Source organism: Perna viridis, chromosome 6, assembly GCF_037379345.1.
Source record: "Perna viridis isolate PV_CMFRI_1.1 ecotype Kerala chromosome 6, ASM3737934v1, whole genome shotgun sequence".
NCBI lineage: Eukaryota > Metazoa > Mollusca > Bivalvia > Mytilida > Mytilidae > Perna > Perna viridis.
Genome location: NC_142450.1, coordinates 39,728,481 through 39,750,953, shown reverse-complemented (window position 1 = coordinate 39,750,953; position 22,473 = coordinate 39,728,481). Strand labels below are relative to the sequence as shown.

At 32.3% G+C, this 22,473-nt stretch overlaps 1 protein-coding gene across 14 annotated transcripts in view; it reads left to right on the top strand.

The window, feature by feature from the left end:
* Window positions 1-22,473, top strand: part of LOC148614921 (receptor-type tyrosine-protein phosphatase eta-like) — a 118,153-nt gene that overhangs the window by 5,522 nt on the left and 90,158 nt on the right. For 2 of the 14 annotated variants that reach the window (XM_088589440.1, XM_088589455.1), the window contains exons 2-16: window positions 8,597-8,762; window positions 10,949-11,089; window positions 11,598-11,738; window positions 12,247-12,387; window positions 12,896-13,036; window positions 13,545-13,685; window positions 14,622-14,762; window positions 15,699-15,839; window positions 16,775-16,915; window positions 17,423-17,563; window positions 18,072-18,212; window positions 19,149-19,289; window positions 20,226-20,366; window positions 21,302-21,442; window positions 21,950-22,090. In XM_088589440.1, the coding sequence (XP_088445566.1) occupies window positions 8,597-8,762; window positions 10,949-11,089; window positions 11,598-11,738; window positions 12,247-12,387; window positions 12,896-13,036; window positions 13,545-13,685; window positions 14,622-14,762; window positions 15,699-15,839; window positions 16,775-16,915; window positions 17,423-17,563; window positions 18,072-18,212; window positions 19,149-19,289; window positions 20,226-20,366; window positions 21,302-21,442; window positions 21,950-22,090 (2,140 nt within the window). The remainder of the gene's footprint in view (window positions 1-8,596; window positions 8,763-10,948; window positions 11,090-11,597; window positions 11,739-12,246; window positions 12,388-12,895; window positions 13,037-13,544; window positions 13,686-14,621; window positions 14,763-15,698; window positions 15,840-16,774; window positions 16,916-17,422; window positions 17,564-18,071; window positions 18,213-19,148; window positions 19,290-20,225; window positions 20,367-21,301; window positions 21,443-21,949; window positions 22,091-22,473) is intronic. The other 12 variants (XM_088589445.1, XM_088589446.1, XM_088589441.1 and 9 more) reach the window with 12 other exon arrangements.

The window sequence follows — 22,473 nt, the reverse complement described above, 5'->3', positions numbered from 1 at the left end:
GCACAAAATGAATATTTGGATTTTTGATTGGTTAAAAAAATGACCGTCGTTACTAAAAATAGAACATAGGGATTAGACAGCAGATTTTTGCATTTATCTCCAAACCCATTATGTTTAGCCAATATCTTTCAATTGCTGAAATGATCCTTATTATAAGGCCTACAAAAGTCTCTAAGGGATCTAAGTTGTCAGATGACTCCATGTGAGAGTTATTGCCCTTGAAAGGCAAAACATTATGTTTTTAGCAGTTTTCAAACAATGAAATGATCCTTATAATAAGTCCTACCAAAGTCTTCAGGAGTCAAAATTGTTGGACAACTTGTAAGAGTTATTGCCCTTGAAAGGCCAAATTTTAACCACGTGAGCGACTCAGGCTCCTGGGAGCCTTTTGTTTCTAAACACTTGCAAATATTGAGTTAATTTTTGTTATGTGAGTCTATCCTGATGTGTTATAGTCAGGTTAGGTTTTGTTTCACTTTGATAACTTTTGTCTAAGTTATGGCCTTAGAATTTACCGAAATTTATGTTTTCCGCACTTTATTCTAAATGTTTGCAGATATTGAGCAGATTTTTGGTGAGCCTACCTAAATGAGTTACAGATCAAGTTTACGTTTTGTTCCACTTTGCTGATTTTTTTCAAAAGTTACCAACTTTCAGTTTTGTGCGCTTTTTTCTAAAGAAAACATGTTAACATTTTCTCAATGTGACAATATGTTAAAGTAACAAAATATTGGGTAATTATTCATTAAGATTGGCTACGGAATTTGACACCTAATCTGTCCAATTGTTCGTGCATAAAACTTTGCAAATCTGCATCTTTTAAATGGATTTGAACATCTTTTTTTGTCTTTGTCCATATCCCTTCTTCTGTCCCAAATCAAGATCATTTCCTCAGTTTGTCATTTATACTTCATGATCCAAGGTAGTATTTGGGTCAGTGTTGTAAACAGCTGGTAGGGGACTATGTATTGTTTTGCAATGCTCTCAGAATACTTTTTTCATTGGATTCTTTCAATCACTATTGGAATATTTCTCACCATTTTTGAATTACATGATAGGGATTCATTGAGCAAACACACCATTGTTTAGAAGTCTGCATTTTAAAATTTTGTTCATCTGCTTTAATGAATTTTTTGTAAATTGTTTCTCTTTACAAGGGGTTTAAAAGGTATGCTTAGCAAATTTACTCTATCATTGACTGTTTTTGTGATAATGGGGTACAAAGCATCCATGAAAGCACCCTGAAAATAGAACTTTGTACTTAAATTTAATTTCAAAATATTGTGCTTTTCTGTTTCCAAACTAGAAATGATTTGTCCATGAAGAACTGTCACCTTTTCCTCATGTTCCTAATACCTACATTATGCATAATTTCACTTAAATATATGTATCAAAGTGTATTGGGGTTGTTGGGTCTTTGATCCTTGTTCTAATTAATGCAAATTAGCAAAAATCTCTACTGTTTTTATCACTTACATGTAGATAAGATTAATATGAAAAAACTACATCAATTCATCTTGTATATCTAATACATGTATAGCCATTTACCAATTTATATGACCACAATTCTCCGGACTGTTAAATACCAGTGACTACCCAAGTCTTATAACATTCAAAATTTAGATCACTGTGTTTACTTCCTGGTAGATGAATAGTGTTGTAATTTTATTTCAACTGCACTGAAAACAAGCCATTTTCCTTGTATATAAAACTATACAATACATATATACAAGTTATTTAAAATGACTTCAGACAAAAATGAGAACTTAATATTTTAACTGTACCTGTGGGGGCTTTCTTAAAGAATAAATCTTATTCCTTCTTTCAAATTAATATCAATTTTATACAGTCAAAATAGCCATATTTTTTAAATCTTAGTTCAGGAATATGCATTGATTATTCATAATTTCTGTCATTTTCAGTAATAAGATCATTTTTAATTTTATCCCAGTAATACAACTTAAACCTTGTTTGCATACATGAGTAAATTTGTACATGTGTAGAAGAGTAGAGTCACACTTAGCCGAAATCGGCCTTATCACAGATTTACACACATGGTAACACTTCCTCATAATATATTTGCTAATAAGTAGTGTTTCGTTGCAAAACATCAAAAGATTTCAGTTAACCTTTTTAAAGTTACAGGGCTTAAAATTTTCGGTTGTGAAAGTGAAAAGTACTGTGTAACCCCAAGAACATCATATTTCATTATGATATTTTGGTTTGGTTTCTGTGCAATATCTAGTTATATAAGTATATAAATTAATCAAAAACTATTAAAATAGTGGAGTTGAAAGGCACTGTTTGTTTGTTTGTTTTTTTCCACTATATTTTGGTTGATGTGTTTATAAATACTAAAAAATCAATGTATGTTCCGTGGAGTTCTTTTGAGGGTTCCAGTGACGTTTTGCATATATACATGTATACACTATGTGTTTTAGTTACAAAACTGTTTTTTTTTTTTGCATTTTATAAATCACTATAAGTTACCAAAACTATAAGAATAACATTTTGATGCAGAGTTAGAAATAGTAGACTGCCCGCCAGCCCGTGACTGGCTATTTTTTGACAGGACTGGCTCATAGTAGCAAAACATTATATAGCCATATTGTAAATATATTGAAAAATTGTACTTGGGTGAGTTTCCTACCCTGCTTAATGCATTGAAATTGAAATCTTAGGGTTTAAATTCATTTAAATTGTCATTGCTGCAATTTAATTCAAATGAGTCTCTCTCACCAGCCACCAAACCAAGGAATGAATCGCCAAGAAGTTCGTTTGATTTCTAATGTTCCACAATTTCTTTTGATTTTGTAAGACTTTTTATCACTTTTGCTGTGACAACAAAGGTTTTGACATTACTAGAATTCAATATATTCTAGAAAGTGACTTGCAGCTGGTGAAATCTACTCCAGTAACAATGAATACATGTATGTGTTCTTCTCATAGACGGTCCACTGGTTGTGGTAGTGGCTCTTGGGCGAATTTACATTTTCCACTCAACTTATGGCAAGTAATACATTGCTGTAATAATGTTTTTACAGCTCATCTCATCGTCAGTATCAAGCATGATTGGCACTATATCGTAAGAGTAGATTCCACTCAGTAATGACAGTTCGCCACATAGGCATTTGCAATGATCAAACTCCTGATTTTGTCCTTTGCTGGTGAAAGATAGGAAATTGCACTCTCAGTCATTTGGGCATTTTAAATTCTTCCACCACCACATTGTAATATGCCATTTTTTATCTACATGTACGTTAAGCTGAAGCTGTCTTATGAGACTTATTTTGGTCTTCCATTTTATTTGCAAAGCATCAATTACCTCTGAGTAGTTTTTTCTTTGTATGCCTTGCATGATTCAATGTTCTAGGATTCCTATTTCCCATTACCTGGGGCAAGTGAAATTTGGGTCAGGGAAAGTTAGGTACTTAGTTACACTTTCCCTTTGCAAGTGGAAAACTTCATATGCTGTAAGGATTTGTTTTGTTAGGAAAGCAGTCATTGACTGTGGGAAAGTTGATTTTATATGGATTATTCTGTAGGACACCTCATTTTTTGAAAAAATCCTAGAACACTGTGATTATGTTTGGTCTAAATACCAACTTGTCTGTTTACCTGTTGACAGTTGTTGACAAATTTTAGAACGTAGGCTAGAACTCAAAGAAGTTTCTGGTATGAAGAATATGCGTTAATATTCAGAGTTTGATAAAAACATATATCTGGTGTTATGACTGATTTGTACCTGATGTGGACCTTAATTGGTTGTTATCTGAAGTACAAGTTGCTAATACTTGCTACAAGGGCTGAGGCTGATAGGTCTAACTTAAGGTATTGTCAGTTTTTTCACTGTGGGTACTGTTTTACCATCACAGTATAAGCACATGCTTCATATGCTTTAAGGCTGGCATCTGTGCAAATGTGAAGTTCTGTTGGTTCATCTTACTCTTTTGTACTACATCTAGAAAGAAAGTACATTTGTTGATGTCTCTGATAATGTCACTTTATTCTGATATTCATTCTGAAGGAGTGCATTAGATTCATGAAGATATCATCCAGCACACACATCCAAAATCTGCTCCCTCCTGAAGTACATGTACTTTTAAGACAAGCATGCAGCAATGAAGTTAACCATGATCTATTATAACTTTAAAGTTCTTATGGATGCTGTCGAGGACTATGCAAGAAAATGGATAAAATGAGAACAAGAAGACATTGATTCTCTGTCAGAGTAGTTAAAGGCCGTGACGTCTTTAATTTTGAAACGAATGAAAGTTTTAAGTAGATCAATGAGTGCCAAGGCTACATCGGTTTTCAAAAACCCTGATGTAGCAAAAACATTGTCTACTATACATGACAAATAAGTTGTCGTACCAGCAGACAAAGCCCAAAACAACATTGTTTTTGTCTGCGAAACGTTCTACATCCAATGTTTATTATCAGAGGTAGATGTAGAAAATGATAGCAGTGATAAGACCTATACTACTACCACACTCTCTCCAAAGAAGAGATTGTGGAAAACCATAAATCTGTGCTATCCTCTTTTGGTCTCTTTACCAAGGACGGTGATTGTGATTTACCGTCTATGTACTGGATTCCTTAACTCCACAAGAATCCATACAAACAAAGTTTCATAGCTGGATCTGCAAAATGTAACACCAAACCTCTTTCAAAACTTTTAACTTCTATACTCACAATTGTCAAAGAAGGCTACAGTCTTACCACAACACTTGTTACTCCCATAGTGGTATTAATTCAATGTGGATCCTGAAAAATTCGAAAGATCTTTTGGAGACAATCAGTTCAAGACTATTATCTGAATATAATAGCATTAAAACCTATGATTTTTCAACACTGTATACTTCTAATCCCCATACTCAGTTAAAATCTCAACTTAAAAACATTATACATCGTTGTTTTTCCAAAAAAATATGGTACACCTAGATACAAATATATAGTTCTTGGTAGTGATTCCTCATACTTTTAAGAAAAAATTCCAAATCATCTTCCAAATATGCAGAGGAAGGTGCTCACAAAATGCTGGAATTTTTTTGGCATTCCAATGGAAACAAATTGTGCTCCTTTACTTGCTGACCTATTCCTTCACTCTTATGAGGCAGACTTTATAGCTGATCTGATCAGAAAGAAAGAATATCGTTTGGCTAGATCCTTCAATCACGGTTTCTGCTATATAGATGACATATTATCTTTAAACAATCCTAATTTTGGGGATTTGATACATCGCATCTACCCAAAAGAACTTGAGATAAAGGATACTACAGACACTGTGAAGTCAGCCTCATATCTTGACCTACACTTAGAAATCGATGGTAATGGAAAACTATTGACCAAACTTTACGGCAAACGTAATGACTTTTCATTCAGAATTGTCAACTTTCCTTTCATCTGTGGCAACATCCCTTCGGCACCTGCATATGGAGTGATCATATCACAACTCATACGTTATGCCAGAGCTTGCCGAAACTACGCAGACTTTTTGTATTGCGCTAGAACTCTAACAAATAGGCTTCTGGAACAGGGTTATGTTGCTACAAGATTGACATCATCACTACAGAAGTTTTATGGTCGTCATAATGAACTCGTGGATCGTTATGGTGTATCCATCTGCACCATGAAAACTGATTCAACGGGTCATAGTTTTCCTTTCCTCGTTTGTCTACCCCTGACCTGACTTTTTATGAACAACTCGGCAGGTGTTTCTAGAAAAGCAGAGGATGCTTACCCAACCGGTGCACCTGGTCCATGCTCCCAGTTTTTAGTGGAGTCCGAGTTGCTCATTTGCTTTTGTTACTTTGTATGTATGATGTTAGTTACTTTATCTTCTTTGTTGTGTATGTCTGTTTTCCATGTCTGGTCTTTGTCCCTGGATTACATTCTTTGGATTACTGCTATAACCTTGGTTCCCTTGATTATTCTAGTATCAAACCAGAGGTGCCAGACCATCCACAAAAAAGGACAAACTGATCAACACCACACTCCAACAATACAGATTGATGTAATTACAGTGATATGGCTTCAAGGCCTACATATGTGTTGAACTTACACTGAACATTCATGATTTATGCTAATTGTATGTTCTTTTTTTTTTTTTTTTTTTTTTTTTTTTTTTTAATTTTAGTACTTATATGTTTGTGAGTTAAATATAGTGCTACAAATGTGATATTGTAATTAAGAATTTTAAATAAAAAATATTAAATAATTGGTAGTGTGTTTTTAATTGGTCATTACTATCAAAAATTAACAAAATATATGTTATAACACAGCAAGCTATTCCTGATTGTACATCATTTGAAATTCATGATTGTCCCAAATACCTACATGTATGCCTTATTGTCCCAAAAATGTTTTTATCTTTTTTTACCGCAGAAAAGGAGGTTTGTATTTTTCAGTATTCAGGGATCACTTTGGGAAGGGGTAATGGAACATATGTCCTAAAAATGCTAAAATGACCCAAAATTATAGGTAGGTATGGGTCAAAGGCTCATGCATGTTTGTGTAAAATAATGTATTATTCATATTATTGACCCATTGTTTAATTTGAAATAACCCATTTCATGTCACAAGAATTGGTCTTTGACTGAATACAAGAAAAATCAAGACTTTTTTTTTGGTATTTAACAAAACTTTTCATTATTTTACCAAGATAACTATTTTCTAAAACTTTTCTTACTATATTCATGCTGATCAAAAGTTGACAATGACAAAACATAATATTTGTGTAGTGTGTTTCCTGTCTTTATACACCTTAAAACAAAATCATGAAAAGGGAATAAGGATACATAATATTCTTATTGGACAAAATGCAATGATCTAAGTTTAAAAAGAGGACATTTCTGATACTATGAACCTTGTTTTCGTTTTAACATCTGAGGTGTTAATTTTGCCTGATGAAGAGTAGCAGAAAAATTTTCTCTGCCCGCATTCTCTCACCATTGTAATTTTTCATTTTATCTGTCAAGTAATGCATAAAGAACAAATTTAATTTAGATTTTTGTTGGTCAGAGCATGCAGCTGTGTGGATATTTTGATAAATAGACAACTAGGAGATAAAAAAGCAGAGATTCAAGAACTGTCACATGTTCATTTTTCTTACTTTACAGGGTTGATATGGCTTTTTGGGCTCTACTCCTTTACTTGAATTTGCATGCGGGTTAATTTGTAAAAGTAAATATGTTTCACATTCATATTTCCTATTCAAATTTGCACACCAGTTGATGAAATCCTATGTGTTTGGTTGTTTTGGGGTTGGTTATTTTGGCAATACATATGTACTTTATGGGATGAGGCCCTCAATTAAGTTATATATTTAGTATTATATTATCTTTTGTAAGGCTATATTCATATGTTGTTTTTTTTTCTTGTGTTACTATTTCTGGAACTGCAGCATAGCTTGTATTCTCAAATATACAGGAAAAGCAGTTGACTATTAACTACACATACCCCTTGTCCCAAAAGAGACACTATTATCTTGACCTTATGAACCCCCAACTGTGTAATTTGGTGAAAAATTGTCATTTTCATTCATTACAATTTCATGAAAAGAGGAAAAATTCTACATTTTACAATTATACACAGTAACTACTGTTATAAAAGAGTTTTCAATTATGTTCTTCATACCCCTAAATAAATAAATATTGAAAGCACCTTGTCAGTCCATCAGATCTTTTTTTGCAATTGTCTTGGCTCCAAATGGATTGATTGATTTCAAAAGTGGTGTGTCAGGCTTCATATAGATAGGGCATATATGTTGCAAGTAATTTGGTTGTTCTCCAGTATCGAATTCTTGTATGAATTGGGATAGCATAGCAGGACAATGTGTGCAACTTCATGTCACATTTACATGTATGGCCTATGCAAATGAAGTTTTCTGAGTTTCAAATCCCCTCCATTTGCTGGAAAATGTAATAATTGTTTTCACAATATTTAGCAGAAATGAGCAAATGATATTTGAATGTAGAAGCAATGTGGAATGGTATGAGTTGAACCTATTGTCTATAGAAAAACATTTTTATCTCCAAACCTTAGGTACTCACTTACCCAGTACCATCCTGTTGCTTCAGAGTCATGTGTATAGGATATGTTAGTCCATTTGACTCCATAGTTCATGAGAATGAGCCCCAATCATGGAAATTTGTCAATTACTATAATTATTGTCTGTGTTACATACAAACCCAGTTCTCCATCCCAGTGAAGTTGCTAATCAAGTGACTAAACATGGTTTCAATCTTACTTTCAGTGATTTTAATTGTAAGAAGCAATGTGCTATATCCACATTCCTGCTGAAAAAGTTCCTTTTAAAATAAAATATTTACATAGAATGTTCAAGAATGACCCTTTGAAATTTTGAAAGCCATTGAAATGACCTATTCTTAAAATAATATTCCTTATATAAGTTACAACTCATAAATGTCAGTAACCATTTGTTGTCAATTTGTAAGGGTCTCTTTAGTCTTTATACCTTTTGACAATCTGTTTTATTATTCACAAAAGAAAATTTTAAAAAAGATTAAGAAAAACTAATGCATCCTATATGCAGTTAAAGATGAAATTGTAATGTTTGTTTCTTCTGTTTAAGGTTACATTCACTGTATGTTGTGTATGGCCAAGTTATGCTGGTGTAGGAAATCCTTGTTCAGAAGCATCAGATGATAATTGTACATCACCTGCTGAAACTTGTAATGGGACTGCCTGTGTATGTAATTCATCAACACACTACCTTGATGGAAGTACTTGCAAGAATAGTAAGTTATAACTTTTAATTTATCAGTTTTGAAAGGAATATTCACTTGTCAAGCCATTTTAAAACACCTAGAATACAGGTCAAAATGCTATCATCCTCTATTGTAATTTTTAATATTTTTTGACTGATTTTTAACTAATAGTTGTACTGAAAAGCTTCTTTTTATCTACATTTGGTTTTGCTTAATCAAAGAAGATTGCAACCATATGCTACAATGTATTGAAACTTCTGATTGGCTAATCTTCAAGATTTCCTATAAATCAGCAGAAAATTTGAAAAGGTTTTGACCTCCCTCCTCTCTATTGACCATTCATGTTTTATATCTTGTGCCTTATTGATCATACATGTACTGTTCTTCTCCTGTCCATCCTTCATCTGTCTGTTCATCTGTGCATCCCTTTTCTATCTGCAAGTCTTTCAAAATGTAATTATATGCAACTTTTACACATTTCTTCATTTATCATGCCATTTTACACCATCAATTTAGTACATGTATTTCGTTCTGAATTACATTTGGGGTTTTCTGATGCAAAACATACTTTTTGAGATTTACCCATTGTTAATTTCAATATATTGGTATTTACATATGATATTTTGACCCTTGTGAACTACATGTATTGACCCCAGGGTTTTAAACATTTTCAGCCCCTTTTTAGCTCACCTGGTTGGAAGGCCATGTGAGCTGTTGCCATCACTTGGCGTCTGTCATCATTGTCCGTCGTCATTTACAATTTGTAGCTCACCTGGTCATAGGCCATATTACTTGGCTTCAGTTGTCATCCTCATCATTAACAATTTCTTCAAACAGCTTCTCCTCTGAAACTACTGAATGGATTTGGATGAAACATACTATGATTGTTTCTTAGAGTATCCTACACGAAATTAGTGCTTGGATTTTTTATCTGTAAAAAAAAAACATGGCGACCATAACTAAAAATAGAACATAGGGGTCAGAAAGCAATTTTTAGCTCACCTGGCCATAGGCCAAGTTTAGCTATTGCCTTCACTTGGGGTCTGTTGTTGTCATCTGTCATAACCCCCAACACAAATAAAAATAGCATGTCTTACAAAAATGTGACTTGCATATTAGGTACGAGACCACAATTAATTTAGCACCTATGTCTCGGAGATCCCATAGACATAAACAATGATCACTACCAATTGTCCTAAATTTTTACCTCCTTCCACAGGAACAAATCACAACTTCCACATAAAATTATAGGACGAAAAAAATCCTTGTAAATATGATCCTTGCCATACATTTCTGCAGCAATACTAAGAATAAGGTTTAGGGCCACAGTAAAAAAGTAACTATATTCTTATGCAATGAAAAGTCAAGGGGAGTTAATTGTGATCTCCTACCTGCTGTAGGTGTTCAAGGGACATTTGATAGTGTTTACTTCAATAGACCTTGTGAAAATCATATTCTAAGTCTTTGGTGTTTATGTGAATGTAAATGTCTCTGGAACTATTGGTGCCCAGAACGAAGTTCTTTATCAAGACACATAGATGTCTATACATCAATTTATAACACTGAGATAAGTTGTACCTTAATAAAGTAATATATTAGTCTGTTCATGTACTACACCAACTACTGAATACTTTGATCCTGCAGATAAAACATGTAAAAATAGTAAGTTGACTGTAGATAAGGTACCGTTTTTCCCAAATGTGTTCGGTGATGAGAGTACCTAAAGCTTTTCTATGCTAATTTTTCTAGTGAACAGCTTTGTCTTCTATAACAACGTGTGGTTACAAAGAAATACTAATAATCTATTCCTCTGACATTGTTTGCAAGCTCTTTCATCCTTCATTTATTTATACAATGTTATATGATTTACTCAAACATTCATAAAAGAGGTTTCATCAAGACTGAATTTAATGTTTTACCATTTTCTTTTGCAGGGTAATTGTCCTTTGATTTAATATTGACATCTTGATAAAATTACATTATTAGTTTTCTGATGCCTACATGTTTTTAATAAAGCTTAATCAGTAAATGTGTTTTGATAGCTTCTTAATCGAGCTTGAAGTTGAGAACTGTATCATAATTCTTTAATTAGTGATTTCTCTTTGATGTGTGAAATATTGCTACAATTGTTATTTAAAAACATCTTTCACTCTTTTATAAATCTATAAAACCATGAACAGTACCTACATTATTTTTCCTTCTTTTTCTAACTACAGAGGGAACACATGGTGGGACTTGTTCTACAACAGTTGGAGATTCATCCTGTTTACATTCCCTAAATTGTACATCTAATGTCTGTTCATGTACTACACCAGCTACTGAATACTTTGATCCTGCAGATAATATATGTAAAAATAGTAAGTTGACTTGTAGATAAGGTACTGTTTTCCCCAAACGTGTTCGGTGACGAGAGTACCTAAAGCTTTTCTATGCTAATTTTTCCAGTGAACAGCTTTGTCTCCTATAACATCAATGGGTGGTTACAAAGAAATACTAATAATCTATTCCTCTGACATTGTTTGAAAGCTCTTTCATCCTTCATTTATTTATACAATGTTATATGATTTACTCAAACATTCATAAAAGAAGTTTCATCAAGACTGAATTTAAGTGTTTTACCATTTTCTTTTTCAGGGTAATTGTCCTTTGATTTAATATTGACATCTTGATAAAATTACATTATTAGTGTTCTGATGCCTACATGTTTTTAATAAAGCTTAATCAGTAAATGTGTTTTTAGTGATTTCTCTTTGATGTGTGAAATATTGCTACAATTGTTATTTAAAAACATCCCTCACTCTTTTATAAATCTATAAAACCATTAACCATACCTACAATATTTTTCCTTTTTTTTTGTAACTACAGAGGGGACACATAATGAAGCTTGTTCTACAACAGTTGGAGATTCATCCTGTTTACATTCCCTGAATTGTACATCTAATGTCTGTTCATGTACTACACCAGCTACTGAATACTTTGATCCTGCAGATAATACATGTAAAAATAGTAAGTTGACTTGTAGATAAGGTACTGTTTTCCCCAAACGTGTTCGGTGACAAGAGTACCTAAAGCTTTTCTATGCTAATTTTTCCAGTGAACAGCTTTGTCTCCTATAACATCAATGGGTGGTTACAAAGAAATACTAATAATCTATTCCTCTGACATTGTTTGAAAGCTCTTTCATCCTTCATTTATTTATACAATGTTATATGATTTACTCAAACATTCATAAAAGAAGTTTCATCAAGACTGAATTTAAGTGTTTTACCATTTTCTTTTTCAGGGTAATTGTCCTTTGATTTAATATTGACATCTTGATAAAATTACATTATTAGTGTTCTGATGCCTACATGTTTTTAATAAAGCTTAATCAGTAAATGTGTTTTTAGTGATTTCTCTTTGATGTGTGAAATATTGCTACAATTGTTATTTAAAAACATCCCTCACTCTTTTATAAATCTATAAAACCATTAACCATACCTACAATATTTTTCCTTTTTTTTTGTAACTACAGAGGGGACACATAATGAAGCTTGTTCTACAACAGTTGGAGATTCATCCTGTTTACATTCCCTGAATTGTACATCTAATGTCTGTTCATGTACTACACCAGCTACTGAATACTTTGATCCTGCAGATAATACATGTAAAAATAGTAAGTTGACTTGTAGATAAGGTACTGTTTTCCCCAAACGTGTTCGGTGACAAGAGTACCTAAAGCTTTTCTATGCTAATTTTTCCAGTGAACAGCTTTGTCTCCTATAACATCAATGGGTGGTTACAAAGAAATACTAATAATCTATTCCTCTGACATTGTTTGAAAGCTCTTTCATCCTTCATTTATTTATACAATGTTATATGATTTACTCAAACATTCATAAAAGAAGTTTCATCAAGACTGAATTTAAGTGTTTTACCATTTTCTTTTTCAGGGTAATTGTCCTTTGATTTAATATTGACATCTTGATAAAATTACATTATTAGTGTTCTGATGCCTACATGTTTTTAATAAAGCTTAATCAGTAAATGTGTTTTTAGTGATTTCTCTTTGATGTGTGAAATATTGCTACAATTGTTATTTAAAAACATCCCTCACTCTTTTATAAATCTATAAAACCATTAACCATACCTACAATATTTTTCCTTTTTTTTTGTAACTACAGAGGGGACACATAATGAAGCTTGTTCTACAACAGTTGGAGATTCATCCTGTTTACATTCCCTGAATTGTACATCTAATGTCTGTTCATGTACTACACCAGCTACTGAATACTTTGATCCTGCAGATAATACATGTAAAAATAGTAAGTTGACTTGTAGATAAGGTACTGTTTTCCCCAAACGTGTTCGGTGACAAGAGTACCTAAAGCTTTTCTATGCTAATTTTTCCAGTGAACAGCTTTGTCTCCTATAACATCAATGGGTGGTTACAAAGAAATACTAATAATCTATTCCTCTGACATTGTTTGAAAGCTCTTTCATCCTTCATTTATTTATACAATGTTATATGATTTACTCAAACATTCATAAAAGAAGTTTCATCAAGACTGAATTTAAGTGTTTTACCATTTTCTTTTTCAGGGTAATTGTCCTTTGATTTAATATTGACATCTTGATAAAATTACATTATTAGTGTTCTGATGCCTACATGTTTTTAATAAAGCTTAATCAGTAAATGTGTTTTTAGTGATTTCTCTTTGATGTGTGAAATATTGCTACAATTGTTATTTAAAAACATCCCTCACTCTTTTATAAATCTATAAAACCATTAACCATACCTACAATATTTTTCCTTTTTTTTTGTAACTACAGAGGGGACACATAATGAAGCTTGTTCTACAACAGTTGGAGATTCATCCTGTTTACATTCCCTGAATTGTACATCTAATGTCTGTTCATGTACTACACCAGCTACTGAATACTTTGATCCTGCAGATAATACATGTAAAAATAGTAAGTTGACTTGTAGATAAGGTACTGTTTTCCCCAAACGTGTTCGGTGACAAGAGTACCTAAAGCTTTTCTATGCTAATTTTTCCAGTGAACAGCTTTGTCTCCTATAACATCAATGTGTGGTTACAAAGAAATACTAATAATTTATTCCTCTGACATTGTTTGCAAGTTCTTTCATCCTTCATTTATTTATACAATGTTATATGATTTACTCAAACATTCATACAGTACCTGAACCAATCCCTGCAACAAAAATTGTGATCGGTTATCGATCACTGATCAATTTCTGGTCAGTCATCGATCCATCAAATTGATCCATTTAACTGGTGATCGCATCAGGAAACACAGATCGGTCAATATATTTTAATGTTTTGTTTTCTTTGTCAACTTCACATATATTTACATAATGTAATAGATTGAAACATCAATATATACCTTTATTTTATATTTCTTTTATCTAAATCAGACCTTACGTTATTTGACATAACAAAACCGGGGTGTCAGATTGGTCACCGATCATCGGTCATCGATCCGTCAGCGATCAATCAGTCAATGGTCATCGATCTGTCAAATTATTGTGCAGATCGGTTCAAGGACTGTAAAAGCAGTTTCATCAAGACTGAATTTAAATGTTTTACCATTTTCTTTTTCAGGGTAATTGTCCTTTGATTTAATATTGACATCTTGATAAAATTACATTATTAGTGTTCTGATGCCTACATGTTTTTAATAAAGCTTAATCAGTAAATGTGTTTTGATAGCTTCTTAATCAAGCTTGAAGTTGAAAACTGTATCATAATTCTTTAACTTAGTGATTTCTCTTTGATGTGTGAAATATTGCTACAATTGTTATTTAAAAACATCTCTCACTCTTTTATAAATCTATAAAACCATGAACAGTACCTACATTATTTTTCCTTCTTTTTCTAACTACAGAGGGAACACATGGTGGGACTTGTTCTACAACAGTTGGAGATTCATCCTGTTTACATTCCTTGAAATGTACATCTAATATCTGTTCATGTACTACACCAGCTACTGAATACTTTGATCCTGCAGATAAAACATGTAAAAATAGTAAGTTGACTGTAGATAAGGTACCGTTTTTCCCAAATGTGTTCGGTGATGAGAGTACCTAAAGCTTTTCTATGCTAATTTTTCCAGTGAACAGCTTTGTCTCCTATAACATCAATGTGTGGTTACAAAGAATTACTAATAATCTATTCCTCTGACATTGTTTGCAAGCTCTTTCATCCTTCATTTATTTATACAATGTTATATGATTTACTCAAACATTCATACAGTACCTGAACCGATCCCTGCAACAAAAAATTGTGATCGGTTATCGATCACTGATCAGTTTCTGTTCAGTCATCGATCCATCAAATTGATCCATTTAACTGGTGAGCGCATCAGGAAACACAGATCGTTCAATATATTTTAATGTTTTGTTTTCTTTGTCAACTTCACATATATTTACATAATGTAATAGATTGAAACATCAATATATACTTTTATTTTACATTTCTTTTATCTAAATCAGACCTTACGTTATTTGACATAACAAAACTGCGATCAGATTGGTCACCGAACATCGGACATCGATCCGTCAGCGATCAATCAGTCAATGGTCATCGATCTGTCAAATTATTGTGCAGATCGGTTCAAGGACTGTAAAAGAAGTTTCATCAAGACTGAATTTAAATGTTTTACCATTTTCTTTTTCAGGGTAATTGTCCTTTGATTTAATATTGACATCTTGATAAAATTACATTATTAGTGTTCTGATGCCTACATGTTTTTAATAAAGCTTAATCAGTAAATGTGTTTTGATAGCCTCTTAATCAAGCTCGAAGTTGAGAACTGTATCATAATTCTTTAACTTAGTGATTTCTCTTTGATGTGTGAAATATTGCTACAATTGTTGTTTAAAAACATCTCTCACTCTTTTATAAATCTATAAAACCATTAACCATACCTACAATATTTTTCCTTTTTTTTTTGTTACTACAGAGGGGACACATAATGGAGCTTGTTCTACAACAGTTGGAGATTCATCCTGTTTACATTCCCTGAAATGTACATCTAATATCTGTTCATGTACTACACCAGCTACTGAATACTTTGATCTTGCAGATTATACATGTAAAAATAGTAAGTTGACTGTAGATAAGGTACCGTTTTTCCCAAAACGTGTTCGGTGACGAGAGTACCTAAAGCTTTTCTATGCTAATTTTTCCAGTGAACAGCTTTGTCTCCTATAACATCAATGTATGGTTACAAAGAAATACTAATAATCTATTCCTCTGACATTGTTTGCAAGCTCTTTCATCCTTCATTTATTTATACAATGTTATATGATTTACTCAAACATTCATACAGTTCCTGAACCGATCCCTGCAACAAAAATTGTGATCGGTTATCGATCACTGATCAGTTTCTGTTCAGTCATTGATCCATCAAATTGATCCATTTAACTGGTGATCGCATCAGGAAACACAGATCGGTCAATATATTTTAATGTTTTGTTTTCTTTGTCAACTTCACATATATTTACATAATGTAATAGATTGAAACATCAATATATACTTTTATTTTACATTTCTTTTATCTAAATCAGACCTTACGTTATTTGACATAACAAAACTTCGATCAGATTGGTCACTGATCATCGGACATCGATCCGTCAGTGATCAATCAGTCAATGGTCATCGATCTGTCAAATTATTGTGCAGATCGGTTCAAGGACTGTAAAAGAAGTTTCATCAAGACTGAATTTAAATGTTTTACCATTTCCTTTTTCAGGGTAATTGTCCTTTGATTTAATATTGACATCTTGATAAAATTACATTATTAGTGTTCTGATACCTACATGTTTTTAATAAAGCTTAATCAGTAAATGTGTTTTGATAGCTTCTTAATCAAGCTTGAAGTTGAGAACTGTATCATAATTCTTTAACTTAGTGATTTCTCTTTGATGTGTAAAATATTGCTACAATTGTTATTTAAAAACATCTCTCACTCTTTTATAAATCTATAAAACCATTAACCATACCTACAATATTTTTCCTTCTTTTTTCTAACTACAGAGGGAACACATGGTGGGACTTGTTCTACAACAGTTGGAGATTCATCCTGTTTACATTCCCTGAAATGTATATCTAATGTCTGTTTATGTACTACACCAGCTACTGAATACTTCGATCCTGCAGATAAAACATGTAAAAATAGTAAGTTGACTGTAGATAAGGTACTGTTTTCCCCAAACGTGTTCGGTGACGAGAGAACCTAAAGCTTTTCTATGCTAATTTTTCCAGTGAACATCTTTGTCTCCTATAAAGTCAATGTATGGTTACAAAGAAATACTAATAATCTATTCCTCTGACATTGTTTGCAAGCTCTTTCATCCTTCATTTATTTATAAAATGTTATATGATTTACTCGAACATTCATAAAAGAAGTTTCATCAAGACTGAATTTAAATGTTTTACCATTTTCTTTTGCAGGGTAATTGTCCTTTGATTTAATATTGACATCTTGATAAAATTACATTATTAGTGTTCTGATGCCTACAAGTTTTTAATAAAGCTTAATCAGTAAATGTGTTTTTAGTGATTTCTCTTTGATGTGTGAAATATTGCTACAATTGTTATTTAAAAACATCTCTCACTCTTTTATAAATCTATAAAACCATTAACCATACCTACAATATTTTTCCTTTTTTTTTGTAACTACAGAGGGGACACATAATGAAGCTTGTTCTACAACAGTTGGAGATTCATCCTGTTTACATTCCCTGAATTGTACATCTAATGTCTGTTCATGTACTACACCAGCTACTGAATACTTTGATCCTGCAGATAATACATGTAAAAATAGTAAGTTGACTTGTAGATAAGGTACTGTTTTCCCCAAACGTGTTCGGTGACAAGAGTACCTAAAGCTTTTCTATGCTAATTTTTCCAGTGAACAGCTTTGTCTCCTATAACATCAATGGGTGGTTACAAAGAAATACTAATAATCTATTCCTCTGACATTGTTTGAAAGCTCTTTCATCCTTCATTTATTTATACAATGTTATATGATTTACTCAAACATTCATAAAAGAAGTTTCATCAAGACTGAATTTAAGTGTTTTACCATTTTCTTTTTCAGGGTAATTGTCCTTTGATTTAATATTGACATCTTGATAAAATTACATTATTAGTGTTCTGATGCCTACATGTTTTTAATAAAGCTTAATCAGTAAATGTGTTTTTAGTGATTTCTCTTTGATGTGTGAAATATTGCTACAATTGTTATTTAAAAACATCCCTCACTCTTTTATAAATCTATAAAACCATTAACCATACCTACAATATTTTTCCTTTTTTTTTGTAACTACAGAGGGGACACATAATGAAGCTTGTTCTACAACAGTTGGAGATTCATCCTGTTTACATTCCCTGAATTGTACATCTAATGTCTGTTCATGTACTACACCAGCTACTGAATACTTTGATCCTGCAGATAATACATGTAAAAATAGTAAGTTGACTTGTAGATAAGGTACTGTTTTCCCCAAACGTGTTCGGTGACAAGAGTACCTAAAGCTTTTCTATGCTAATTTTTCCAGTGAACAGCTTTGTCTCCTATAACATCAATGTGTGGTTACAAAGAAATACTAATAATTTATTCCTCTGACATTGTTTGCAAGTTCTTTCATCCTTCATTTATTTATACAATGTTATATGATTTACTCAAACATTCATACAGTACCTGAACCAATCCCTGCAACAAAAATTGTGATCGGTTATCGATCACTGATCAATTTCTGGTCAGTCATCGATCCATCAAATTGATCCATTTAACTGGTGATCGCATCAGGAAACACAGATCGGTCAATATATTTTAATGTTTTGTTTTCTTTGTCAACTTCACATATATTTACATAATGTAATAGATTGAAACATCAATATATACCTTTATTTTATATTTCTTTTATCTAAATCAGACCTTACGTTATTTGACATAACAAAACCGGGGTGTCAGATTGGTCACCGATCATCGGTCATCGATCCGTCAGCGATCAATCAGTCAATGGTCATCGATCTGTCAAATTATTGTGCAGATCGGTTCAAGGACTGTAAAAGCAGTTTCATCAAGACTGAATTTAAATGTTTTACCATTTTCTTTTTCAGGGTAATTGTCCTTTGATTTAATATTGACATCTTGATAAAATTACATTATTAGTGTTCTGATGCCTACATGTTTTTAATAAAGCTTAATCAGTAAATGTGTTTTGATAGCTTCTTAATCAAGCTTGAAGTTGAAAACTGTATCATAATTCTTTAACTTAGTGATTTCTCTTTGATGTGTGAAATATTGCTACAATTGTTATTTAAAAACATCTCTCACTCTTTTATAAATCTATAAAACCATGAACAGTACCTACATTATTTTTCCTTCTTTTTCTAACTACAGAGGGAACACATGGTGGGACTTGTTCTACAACAGTTGGAGATTCATCCTGTTTACATTCCTTGAAATGTACATCTAATATCTGTTCATGTACTACACCAGCTACTGAATACTTTGATCCTGCAGATAAAACATGTAAAAATAGTAAGTTGACTGTAGATAAGGTACCGTTTTTCCCAAATGTGTTCGGTGATGAGAGTACCTAAAGCTTTTCTATGCTAATTTTTCCAGTGAACAGCTTTGTCTCCTATAACATCAATGTGTGGTTACAAAGAATTACTAATAATCTATTCCTCTGACATTGTTTGCAAGCTCTTTCATCCTTCATTTATTTATACAATGTTATATGATTTACTCAAACATTCATACAGTACCTGAACCGATCCCTGCAACAAAAAATTGTGATCGGTTATCGATCACTGATCAGTTTCTGTTCAGTCATCGATCCATCAAATTGATCCATTTAACTGGTGATCGCATCAGGAAACACAGATCGGTCAATATATTTTAATGTTTTGTTTTCTTTGTCAACTTCACATATATTTACATAATGTAATAGATTGAAACATCAATATATACTTTTATTTTACATTTCTTTTATCTAAATCAGACCTTACGTTATTTGACATAACAAAACTGCGATCAGATTGGTCACCGAACATCGGACATCGATCCGTCAGCGATCAATCAGTCAATGGTCATCGATCTGTCAAATTATTGTGCAGATCGGTTCAAGGACTGTAAAAGAAGTTTCATCAAGACTGAATTTAAATGTTTTACCATTTTCTTTTTCAGGGTAATTGTCCTTTGATTTAATATTGACATCTTGATAAAATTACATTATTAGTGTTCTGATGCCTACATGTTTTTAATAAAGCTTAATCAGTAAATGTGTTTTGATAGCCTCTTAATCAAGCTCGAAGTTGAGAACTGTATCATAATTCTTTAACTTAGTGATTTCTCTTTGATGTGTGAAATATTGCTACAATTGTTGTTTAAAAACATCTCTCACTCTTTTATAAATCTATAAAACCATTAACCATACCTACAATATTTTTCCTTTTTTTTTTGTTACTACAGAGGGGACACATAATGGAGCTTGTTCTACAACAGTTGGAGATTCATCCTGTTTACATTCCCTGAAATGTACATCTAATATCTGTTCATGTACTACACCAGCTACTGAATACTTTGATCTTGCAGATTATACATGTAAAAATAGTAAGTTGACTGTAGATAAGGTACCGTTTTTCCCAAAACGTGTTCGGTGACGAGAGTACCTAAAGCTTTTCTATGCTAATTTTTCCAGTGAACAGCTTTGTCTCCTATAACATCAATGTATGGTTACAAAGAAATACTAATAATCTATTCCTCTGACATTGTTTGCAAGCTCTTTCATCCTTCATTTATTTATACAATGTTATATGATTTACTCAAACATTCATACAGTTCCTGAACCGATCCCTGCAACAAAAATTGTGATCGGTTATCGATCACTGATCAGTTTCTGTTCAGTCATTGATCCATCAAATTGATCCATTTAACTGGTGATCGCATCAGGAAACACAGATCGGTCAATATATTTTAATGTTTTGTTTTCTTTGTCAACTTCACATATATTTACATAATGTAATAGATTGAAACATCAATATATACTTTAATTTTACATTTCTTTTATCTAAATCAGACCTTACGTTATTTGACATAACAAAACTGCGATCAGATTGGTCACCGATCATCGGACATCGATCCGTCAGTGATCAATCAGTCAATGGTCATCGATCTGTCAAATTATTGTGCAGATCGGTTCAAGGACTGTAAAAGAAGTTTCATCAAGACTGAATTTAAATGTTTTACCATTTCCTTTTTCAGGGTAATTGTCCTTTGATTTAATATTGACATCTTGATAAAATTACATTATTAGTGTTCTGATACCTACATGTTTTTAATAAAGCTTAATCAGTAAATGTGTTTTGATAGCTTCTTAATCAAGCTTGAAGTTGAGAACTGTATCATAATTCTTTAACTTAGTGATTTCTCTTTGATGTGTAAAATATTGCTACAATTGTTATTTAAAAACATCTCTCACTCTTTTATAAATCTATAAAACCATTAACCATACCTACAATATTTTTCCTTCTTTTTTCTAACTACAGAGGGAACACATGGTGGGACTTGTTCTACAACAGTTGGAGATTCATCCTGTTTACATTCCCTGAAATGTATATCTAATGTCTGTTTATGTACTACACCAGCTACTGAATACTTCGATCCTGCAGATAAAACATGTAAAAATAGTAAGTTGACTGTAGATAAGGTACTGTTTTCCCCAAACGTGTTCGGTGACGAGAGAACCTAAAGCTTTTCTATGCTAATTTTTCCAGTGAACATCTTTGTCTCCTATAAAGTCAATGTATGGTTACAAAGAAATACTAATAATCTATTCCTCTGACATTGTTTGCAAGCTCTTTCATCCTTCATTTATTTATAAAATGTTATATGATTTACTCGAACATTCATAAAAGAAGTTTCATCAAGACTGAATTTAAATGTTTTACCATTTTCTTTTGCAGGGTAATTGTCCTTTGATTTAATATTGACATCTTGATAAAATTACATTATTAGTGTTCTGATGCCTACAAGTTTTTAATAAAGCTTAATCAGTAAATGTGTTTTTAGTGATTTCTCTTTGATGTGTGAAATATTGCTACAATTGTTATTTAAAAACATCTCTCACTCTTTTATAAATCTATAAAACCATTAACCATACCTACAATATTTTTCCTTTTTTTTTGTAACTACAGAGGGGACACATAATGAAGCTTGTTCTACAACAGTTGGAGATTCATCCTGTTTACATTCCCTGAATTGTACATCTAATGTCTGTTCATGTACTACACCAGCTACTGAATACTTTGATCCTGCAGATAATACATGTAAAAATAGTAAGTTGACTTGTAGATAAGGTACTGTTTTCCCCAAACGTGTTCGGTGACAAGAGTATCTAAAGCTTTTCTATGCTAATTTTTCCAGTGAACAGCTTTGTCTCCTATAACATCAATGTGTGGTTACAAAGAAATACTAATAATCTATTCCTCTGACATTGTTTGCAAGCTCTTTCATCCTTCATTTATTTATACAATGTTATATGATTTACTCAAACATTCATACAGTACCTGAACCGATCCCTGCAACAAAAATTGTGATCGGTTATCGATCACTGATCAATTTCTGGTCAGTCATCGATCCATCAAACTGATCCATTTAACTGGTGATCGCATCAGGAAACACAGATCGGTCAATATATTTTAATGTTTTGTTTTCTTTG